Raw genomic sequence first — 10,492 nt, 5'->3', positions numbered from 1 at the left:
TGTGCTCCCAGGAGCAGTTGGTAGGAGTCCCCATCACACTGGAAACAGGGACCGAGGGTCGCCTGTGGATCCGAACCGCCCGTGACCTCCCGCATCCTGATTTCCTCTCAGGGCCCCTCTCCAAGGAGCAGCACACACCCGAGTATGCAGACAGCGGCCCCCAGAGCGTTTCCAAACAAAACCACCTTTATTCATATTTCGTACACAATGCCCCAAAGCTGCTGCTCCTCCTTACCCTCACTCAGCCCCCTTGCCCCGAGCCCACCCCCACCCTAAGGTTCCCGCCCCCCTCCCTGCCTCCCATCCTCCCTTATCAGTAGAAAAGCCAGGGTCAGCCCTGGCATGAGAAATGAGTCCTTGGCTCCTCTGGGGGACCACAGGTCACATCTAGGTGGGACACCCCCATCTTATCTGGGGCTGGCACTGGGAGGGACCCCCCACTGCTCCATAATAACCACAGCGCCGCTTGCTCCAACTCCCTGTGGCACACTGGTCACTCTTTCTCTTCTGAGGCTGGGACTGGGCAGCTCCCCAGAGCCCCTGACCTTGAGAGGCAGGACTCAGAGGGAACACACAGGGCAGCAGGGTCTTAGGAGAAGCCATGAGGAAGTCCAGGCTGGGGAGGTCCTCCTCATTCTCGTGGGACCTGCCCACTGGTCCGAGAGTTTCCCTAACAAGAAAGGCATCTCTGCGAATGGAGGCGTCCCTGGGCCCCAGTCCAGAGTAGGTGCGCCTGGGACCCTGGGGAGCAGAGGAGGGGCATGGAGCCTGCAGTGGTTGGTACCCGAGGCGTCCTGAAGAGACAGCAAAGGCTTTGGGCCTGGGCAGGCGGGCATCTCCGTGATCTTGCCTTTGCCGTCCCTTGAAGCCAGTCTCTGGTGGGCAAGTTTGGTCGTTGGCCCCTTGCTGGGGGCCGTGGCCAGAGCTCCGGGCTTGTTTTCTGGCCGCAGACTCAGAAGGACTTGAGGCCAATCGGGGTGCACCGTGACTCGGGGCCGCCTGCACAGCCTGCTCCTCCTTCCGGGCCAGGTCTTGCTTCTCTGGCAGCTGAGAGGAAGAGAGGGACAGTGACTGGCTCTGCACACGCGCGTGAGAGAAGGAGGTGCGTGGGTGATGGGACAATGGCATTGGGGGGAGGAGAGCAGGGTGTGACACTGTGACTCAGCTCCAAACAGACACGTGGCTCTCTTGCTGTCCTCCAGTGCCGTGCTCCAAGCTTTGTTTCCTTCCCTCCCCTTCGGGGCTCCCCACCTTCTCCTTCTTATCACCCTCTTCTGTCTATAGTCCTCTCCTTTTGTCATCCTGCACTGCACCCAGCCCAGAGCGGGCCCCTTGGCATGCCACGCCTACAGGAGGGCACCCCTCTTCTGGGATGCTCCCGGCCCTGGTGTACCTGGTGCTCCCTCCCATGTCTCACCTGGGGGCCCCTATAACCCCTGATCTACCAGGAGTCCTTCCCATCCTGACTCGCCGGGGGCCCCTCCATCCCCTCTCCTACCTGGGCTTCCTTCCTCCTCTAACTCACCTGGGGTCCCTTTCTGCCATGGCTCACTTACAGTTCCCTCCCATCTTCCTCTGTTCCCTCCCTCCCTGGCTCACCTGGGCAGGAGTGAGTGCTGCCGCCTGCATCATCTTTTCAGCTAAGGGCAAGAACTCCTCCAGTGCCTCTGGGGAAATGAACTGTACCAGGCATTGTTTGGGAACGGCTGCCAACTAGGACAGAGGGAACAGACCGTGAATAACCTGTGTGTCAGAAGCACTTTGAGAAAAATTGGAAAAGCAAAGACCCACCCCATCTTCTCTCACAAGGTGGGTGTTTCACACCCTCCTGGTCATCAGCTACACACACACACACACACACACACACACACACGGACACACGCACATACAAACGTAAAAAGGCAGGCCCAGACATGCACTCAGCACACACCACACACACACAACCGAGATCTAGGTGCCAGAGGGCCACTCCCTCGAATCTGGTAGACCCTGGAGCTCCGAGCCAGCCCACCTTGGCGATACCGTCTTCCTGCGAACACAGCTCTGTGAGGTAGTTCAGGAGACCCAGGTCCAGGTTGGCCTCATCCTGTTGCTGCTGCGGCTCTTCTCTGTCCTCTGGCCGTTCTCCACCTTTCTCCCCCGCGGCTGAGTGGGCCAGCCCCTCCAGCTCATCCATAATGTCCATGTACTCTTGCACGGCCTCAGGGGGGATCTCGTCGGAGGTCTCAGTGTTCTGGGACACCTGGGGTCTGCAGGCGCCCTGGGCCCTGACTGTGTCCTCCCTGGGAATGCACACTGGGGAAGAGAGAAGAGGAAGAAGTGTGAGGGGCTTCAGCTTCCACCTGCCAAGCATACGATGGCAAGGGCAGGGTTTGGGGCCATTAACATGGGTGCGGCTGGGTCAGGACCACCTGAAACCACGAGACTGTGTGAGGGGAGAGGACAGAGAGAAACGTCCAAGAGAGCTCTGTGTGAGGATGTGTGGAGCCACCGGTTCTCCAAAGAGCCCCCCATCCAGCCTTTGTTTTTGCAAGTTTCATATGGGGTCCTTCTACAGAGAGGTGGGAGAGGGGTTGCAGAAGTTGACCATATCCACACCCCATGGTGACAAAGGGCAGCTGAGGCCCTGCCTCTCATAGCTGTTGCAGTTGAGAGGCCAAAGTCCCCTTGAAGGAGAAGGACAGACACAGGACACTGGCCTGCCCTGGGCCCCTGTTGCCTTTGGCCATGGACTCCAGAGGGAACGTGCTGCGGTACCTGGCTGCGGGCCCGCCGCTGGGGCTAGGGGTCCCTGAGGATCGGGTCTCGGTGGGGCTGGAGGAGGCAGGCCCTGTGTCCCCTTTGTCAACTGCAACTTCGGGATCTGCCTCTCCTCTTCTTCCTCAAGCTCCATGAACCTGGAGGGTGAAGAAGGCACAGGCTGTGCTGAGAGGAAGCCACCAAGAACCCAGTCAAGGCAGCAGCTGAAGGAGGGACAGGGAGCAAGAGCCTTGCGGCCATCAGTACCCACACCACTGAGGAGGCGGGGAGCTGGTTGGTGGGGCACACTCCCTGCACAGCCCCTCGGGCTGCAGTCTGACTCACTGGGCTGGGCACCTTCACCCCAGCCTGTCCTGAGCCTTCATGTCAAGCCAAGGACGGCTCAAGATCAGAGGACGGAGCTCCCAGGTAGGTAGCACACAAGAATTCTCACTCTAAAGGTGAGGGGGAGGCTTACAGAGAGAAGAAGGGCCTCTGGGCTATGGGGACCTTGTACTGAACAACAACATCCTCTCTGATGAGCACCCTCACAGCTGATCCCTGCCCTACAGACAGCCCCCACCCCACCCCCCAACCCCCCACACAATGCAGTCAGCCCACACCCTCCCACATACAGCTTCGGGGCCCAGAACCCTGACTCACGGTTCTGCCATCTCGTAATAGGCCATCCTGTCATAGTTGCTTGTGCGATCCCACTTCTGCATGGCCTGCCTTATTCCCTCCTCCAACGTCATGGTGGGCTTCAGGCGGGACAGGGACCGGAGCTCTGGGCTGTAATACGTCAGGGTCGGTCACTGTACAGCTTGGCCTTCACCCAGCTCTGCGGAGCATGCGTTCCCACCCCCCACCTAGCACGACTGAGCGCCGGCAGGTGAGGGAGGACGCATCTGTGTGTGCAAGGACAAACTCCCCAACTACTGTCATTACTGCTGCACACTCATACCAGCCCATGAGCCTGGACTTGAGGCCGACCACCCACTCTCACCCTGTAGCTGAGACACCATCTTCAGACCCTCCCTGCAATACCCCAGAGTAAGCCAGCCCGCATGTCCAGCCCACGGTCCTCTGTTATGGGGCAGCCCCAGGTGAGTGCCCCGTGCCCTTGCCCAGTGCACTCACATGAGAAAGCAGGAAAGAGCTTCTGCATCAGGACTCTGGGGAAGGTGCCTCCGGGCGATAGCCTTGAAGCACCGCCAACGCTGGAAGTTCTCGTGCACTTTCTTGGGGTTACAGAAGTCATCCGGCGAGTCCTTGGCCTGGGAGGTGGCCAGGCCACCCTCCCTGGAAGCTCCATGGAGCTGAAGCCCAGAGTGCACTGAGGGGACGATGTTGATCAGCTTGGGATTTGGTGGTGGATCTTGAGGAGGAATCTTGTCTCCCTCGCCACACTGGATTAGCTGCAAAGCCATGGTGGAAAGAATCTCCTCCACTTCAGAGGCTTCCAAGACTGGGGGTGTGAGACGCACAGCACCCCCACAGTGGGCCCATGGAGCACTCTGGTTGAGGGGGACTTGATTCAGGACAATGGGCTGAGTCTTGGGGGGCTTTGGTTGCCCCGCTTCTGACTTGACCTGGTCCATGATGATCCAAGCCCCAGTCCCATTGTGGCCACGACCAGCATCTCCAGCTAGCAGAGGTCTATGGGGCAAAGCCGGCAGACCCGGGGGGAAGCCAGGAGTGAAAGCTGGGGTCATGAGGGGCAGCAGGTGCTGCTCTCCAGATGCCCAGTGTGCAGTGCCAGTCGTCAGCTGGGGAAAGGGCAGTGTGATGCAAGGAGTCATGGAGGCACCAGGGTTTATGGTCATATCTGCTCCCAGCACTGCAGGTGCTGTTGAGACAAGGAAAGGGAGAAATGGAGAAGGACACTTAGCAAACAGAACTGAGCCACTCTGGGTCCTTTTTAGCCCCTGGGGGATCAGAGCTGTGAGTCTCAGCAGAAGAGAGCCATCTGGATGGGGGAAACTGTGGAGTCTGCCAATGTCGTCAAGCCGTTATCATGCTCTGACGTCCAATTGAGAATTCTTCTCCTGGAGTGTTTGCTCCTCATTCACTAAGGCTCCCTAGCCACTGTCCGCTGAGAAGAAACAGCACCAGCCAGGGCTGACCTTGAGGGCCTCTCTGAGGATTCCCTAGCACCCGACCACGCCAGCCTCAGAGGCTGTCTCCCAACACATGGCACTGGGCGGAAATCTGCTCTGGTGGGAAACCACCCGGGGCAGACACACTAGCGTTAGTGTCCTTCTCCAAGCTAAGTTCTAGGCACCCAAAGGGCCTTTCTGAACAGGCAGTGTCCAAAACATTAGAACCCCATCTCCTTCTCTGTCCTCCTTTTCCTTAATGTACATCTCTCTCCTTTCTTGGTCATGCACAACAGCACAACAACACTGGAGCAGTTTCTCTCCACAAGAAGGAAACAGGAACCCTGATATAACCTCTTAACACACCATCCCAGCACACGCATGTGTGTCAGAACCAACAACAGCAAACACTTAATGTGGGCCAGGTTTTGCCACTCTGACACCTGTACTCAGATATCGCCACCCTCGGGAGCTCTATTCCCAGGTCTGCGTTTTTTAGATTCTGTCATTTCACAGCTGACATTGGCTGCAGAGAATAAGAAACGGGTCAGGGAATGGAGTGCATTGGGGCTGTCTGTGGGTTTTCTGGAAGTTCCATAGCTGCTGCCAAGTTAGATTCGTCATGGGACTGCAGACTGTCTGTGTCCTTCCCCTTCCAGTTCCCAACAATGGAAAGTGAAAATGCAGTAACAACCAGGTGTGAACCAGGTATCAGTGGAACGAAGGTGTCTGGAACACATTCCTGTACAGAGGAACTCATGCAGCCCTAGTACAGGAGATCAAGCTACAGCTACACACCATGTGCTCCTGCTTACTCAGGACAGTGTCCTTACTGCAGATGTGAGCAGAAGATTGTCTTTGCTTCTGTGCTACTCTCCCTGCTCTCTTTTAAAAGGAATCCACCTTCACAGACATTCCATGGGAAAACCAACTACACTCCACACTGGTTTCTGTCCACGAAGCAGTGACTTGGAATAGGAACAAACCCTTTACCTCAAGGTAAAAGGCAGGGCACTGGGCTTGCCATGAGATACACGACCAGAGGAAGTAGATGTGAAGAACTGAGGTGCCACAGATGGGGAACCGTCCAGGACAAGCCAGGGAATGGAGCCCTATCTTGGTGGAAGCTACCTGGCTACCCTGCCCCTGTGAAATCCAAGACAACAAACAGTTCCCTGGACTGAGGAGCAGTGAGCTCCGAGCTGGAAGGAGTGGAGAAGTTCTGGGCTGCGGCAGTTGGGGTACCATCCAGCCTCGCCCTTGGGGAAGACATTTCACTGTAGACTTGGCCACAGCCATCCCCACTGGACAACCTGCTGGTTAAAATCACCTCTGCTTACTGCCCCAATTAGTTCTAGTACACTTAGTTCAAGCCCCTTAGAAAGATAGTGTGGGGCAACCTCCAGGTGCCTGAATAACAGGACACAGTCCTAGGCTTCTTATGACCCTCCCAATCACCACCCGACATAGTTCATTTCTCCCTACACACACATGTCGAATTGGCCTGTCTCCCCTCTACACAGAATCCATGTGCCTGCTGCCATCCTTTCTCCACACCCAGGCATTTCTCCTGACTTATCCTGATCAACCTCCCAGGAGCCTCCCTGTCCAGTGTCACCAGGTCTCCATTAGCTCCCAGCCTCCTCCAGTGACAGGTCCTTGGAGGTCCAGTGCTGTCTCTTTCCTCTACTCCAGTTCAAACTATGTTTCCCCAGTGGAAGTGTCACAGTTTAATGCTAAGTTTTGAGGGACAGTCCTGTCTCAAACAATCACCCTCCAACCTACAGGCTTACCTCCTTCTGAAGCCATTCCCGCAAACTGAGACACTGACCACCGTTGCCAAGTAGCCTCCGCAATGGGAAAACTCAAGTACGGGAGCCAGACAGTGACCTGCTCCAACAGATGCTCAGCATCCAGTGGAGGGGAGTTTATATTTAAATGGCAGAATGTAGGACTCCAGACATTCCGCAGCGGGGGAGGGGCTGAGGGCAGGTAGGCCTGGCAGGTGAGGGTGGGGGCATATTCCATGGAGGGCTCTGACAGGTAGGCAAGAACCAGAAGTTCCTGTCAAGTTTTAAGTGGTGACATTGTCGGTGTGTGCCTCTTTTGGTAATTCATACACTGGGATTTCTTTTCTTTTTTTTTTTTTTTTATGGCACAAAGTCTTTCCTTGTTCCCTTATCTAAGTTCTTGATCCATCAGCCTGCTTTCGTGTCCTGCAACCTGCAACTTATCTGACTCTTGGCTTACTTCAACACAAGCTACACTTTCTGAATAAAATTCAAACATATAACCTGAAAAAAATAATAGGTACTTAGGTGTGGCCACAGAGCCCCCAGTGTTTGAAATTAGGAATGACTCAGCAGTCCCAGCACATGCATATCATTTTTTAAGAGACAGTCCTGTGGCCCCAAGTACTGTCCAGTGTCTGAAGTTCTGCAGATGGCAGCCGGGCCAGCCTTAAAACCATCGTCCATTTTGCTCCAGTCCATCAGGGGAAGGTCCTGTAGCCTGCAAGGCCAAGACCTAAAATCGTGGTAGCACTCCTTTAAAACCTTGATTCTTATTTTCATAGCGTGCACAAATGTCAGTTTATCACCGTCAAAATTATATGCACAAGCATTTGCGTTTTGTGCTGTGAAAGGAGAGGATTGTTAGGAAATAAGCGAAGGGAGATGAGGGGTGATGATTTGGAAGGATTGCAACCAAATCTCTTGAGAGACCTGCTCCACTCCCTGCTGTAGCAGCAGAATTCCTACTGATGGTAGGGGGAAGGACTGTTCCACACTGTGAACATTCACTGAAAAAGATTCCCGTTGGCGCTCAAGACATTTCTTGCCACCCTCCTCCTCCTGCAAGGAAAGATTGACTCAAGAAAAGATGAGCAGATGCAGTGAGAGCAATTCAAGCAAAATCACGGTAGACTTTATTTAAAGAAACTACCGGTCGGGACTGACGAATAAACAACTTGAAGATATTCCAGGTTGGGGAAACCTGGAACATTAGAGGGATGGCGAGATACCATGCTTGTGTCTTGTGGAGTCTTCAGCCTGCGCACTTGCAGAAGCTTAGTGTTCTTAGATGCGATGGTCTTCAGAGTTATCCTGTGGAGCGAGAAATGCTCTCATCTTGCAAATGACCACAAAGAGGATCTGACGATTGCAGCTTCTCTGGAACGTATGGCAAACTCAAGTCCCCGACTTGATTCTGCTAATACAGATAATTTTGTATTGCCAACTGAAATTCTGCAGGATAACACAAAAAAGGAGGCAGATGTCGGTGAAATTGCTCCCAGACTCTCAAGTCTTGATCAAATCTGTAACAACAAGTTTGCAAAGGACAACCTCAGGGAATCAACATGTATTGAAAGATTTCCATGTGCTAAGTAAATACATTAGACAAATAGCCTAGTTCAGTAAATGGGTTTGGAAACCTGTAGGAATTCAGTGAGGCGAAAGTAAGTCTTAGAATGTCCCCCAGATCTAAAATTCTCGGCCAGAATTGTTGCGTGGAACATCCAGACTTGGCAGGATTAAGGACCTACTACATTAGAAACCACAGCACCGCAGTACACAGGGCGTGAACGCACTTGCGCCAATTCGAGAAGTGCTATAGACAGAGCTCTCCAGACATCCTCCACGAGGGTGGTATCTAAGCGCACGAATTGCACATTTGCAATTTGAAAGGCCTAAGTGCTCATCTCACGCACGCCGGTTTGAAGAGTTTCCTGAAGAGGAGCAGGATTTCCCTAAGACGCTTCACAGGGAGCCCCACGTTCCAGGGTGCCTCGCGCCAGGACGCACGCGCATGCCCACTTGGGCACGGGGCTCAGTCCTCAAGCGTCTCCCAACGTCGCACATGGTCCTGCAACGGCTCCCAGCGTTCGTTGCGGTGGTTGGGTCGGTAAGCGCGCATGCGCCAGCTGGGATGCAGGCTACCCAACGGCCGTCCTGGGTGTGCACGCGGCCTGGCATGGCGGCCTCCGGAGTTGCTTTTGCAAACAAGGAGGTAGGGGAGGACTCGTCACCGCTCTTCAGTGTTGTTCAAGCTGTGGGCTGTTTGAGACCCAGGTCTGTGTTCCTACCCCGCCGCAGCTCACTTCTGGTGGTGTTGACGCCAGGGGATTGGCAACACTGGGAACTGGCCGCAGTGTCGGTTCAGTGCCTGGCTCGCCTGATAATGATGCGGGAGCCACTGAATTCGGTGGGTCATTGTGTACCAATTTGAAAATTGCCCTCCCTTTCAGCTAGAGAAGTATGTAGAAGTAGCTCAAGTCCTTGAAAGTGAGTGCAAACTGATGAAGCTTTCACTATTGGACCTCCTTCTTGGCGCCTGAAATCAACCAACAATCACGTTCCAAGTGCATCTGGTCAGTGAGGTGAGCGACTTTGCTGGATCTAACAGTAATGCAGTGTGTTGTCCAGCCACGGAATCGCAAGCGCAGATGGGGTCTGTGCACATTAATCGGCTGGTGGGAATCTAATATGTGTATTCAAATGGGCGGGTTCGTTTTGTCGTTGGATGTTTGTGATTAGGGTCAGGGCGTGCCTGCGCTTTCAGAGAGGGTGTAGGATTGAGCGTCGTATTTGGAGGGTGCTGGGCTGGGCTGCAGGCATACTCAAGGAGTCGGACGTTAGGAGCTTGTAATTTGGTGTTTGGGGAAATATTTACCTGTTGTTTTTTTTTCCTCCTGTGAATTTTGCGTTCGCGTATGGGCAATGTTAGGATAAGTGCTTGTGTTCATCAGCTTGGGTGTATGATCTTTTTGTTTTGTATTTGGCGGATGTAGAAGGATCGTTGTGTATTCAGGGTGTGTTGTATGGTTGTGTGTATTTCTTGTGATTTTCCAGTAGCTGTCTCTATCTGTTTCAGTGTGGGGAAGACAAATCTGTGACTATATTATAGGACTGGTGGATGTTGTATATGCAGGTGTGATGAGGTGTTTGTGTGATTCTGCATCATGCAAGATGGAAGAGTTGGATGGATGTGAGAATTTGGGAGTGTGAGGGTATGTATATGCAGGTACTGGGCAATATATGTGTATTTGAGGTATACGGTGTACAGTGTTGTGATCTATTTTCATTTCATAGTGTACTGGATAATTGTGGGTATATTGGGGGTTTATGGAGGGTTGTGTGTTAATGGAGTTTCAGTGTATGTTCAAAGGGCATGGCTGTGTGGAGGAATATTTGCTGGAGCTATGTGTTTATAATTTTCAGTAGTGGCTCTTATTAAGCTTATATATTTGGGGAAGTGAGTACGTATGTCTGTATTTGATGGAGAGATGGGAGAATTATATTTAATGTATTAGAAGTGTGTGGTATGGTCATTTGTTAGTATTTGTGGTTGTGAGAGCTGACTAATTAGCCGGGGATAATTTTGCATTTGGAAGTTGTTTCTTCAATGGTTTGCTGGAGATATTTCTGTGTGTCTTGCCCATGTATACTGGTGCGTGTTTACATCTTTCACCAGGTGCATGAATTATCAGTTTGTTCATAGGGTATATGGGATCATTAGGGTTTTCAAGGTGCATTATTTCTTTGGAGAATACTAGAGTGTTTCCACATGTTTTTGGTGGTGGTAGCAAGCAGTGGTCTGTGTATATTCAGAGTTAGGCTAGGGAAAAGTATTTATATTGAAGGCGAGAGGTGATG

The 10,492-nt window shown here is 53.1% G+C and overlaps 1 protein-coding gene across 1 annotated transcript; it reads right to left on the bottom strand.

The window, feature by feature from the left end:
• Positions 1-387: 387 nt before the first annotated feature.
• Positions 388-8,812, bottom strand: LOC150009201 (NUT family member 2G-like). The gene is made up of 9 exons (XM_090279352.1): positions 8,613-8,812; positions 7,861-7,942; positions 6,632-6,902; positions 3,880-4,588; positions 3,403-3,531; positions 2,758-2,897; positions 2,012-2,271; positions 1,600-1,713; positions 388-1,047 (listed from the first exon to the last, which is right to left on the bottom strand). The coding sequence occupies exons 1-9, from the start codon at positions 8,810-8,812 to the stop codon at positions 388-390; spliced, it is 2,565 nt and encodes an 854-aa protein (XP_090135478.1).
• Between the last annotated feature and the right edge of the window lie 1,680 nt (positions 8,813-10,492).

The sequence above is a fragment of the Furipterus horrens genome, unplaced genomic scaffold (assembly GCF_987537825.1).
Source record: "Furipterus horrens unplaced genomic scaffold, mFurHor1.1.pri manual_scaffold_5, whole genome shotgun sequence".
In the NCBI taxonomy this organism is placed as follows: Eukaryota; Metazoa; Chordata; class Mammalia; order Chiroptera; family Furipteridae; genus Furipterus; species Furipterus horrens.
The sequence above is the reverse complement of the archived record's forward strand: the minus strand, read 5'-3'. Positions and strand labels throughout refer to the sequence as shown.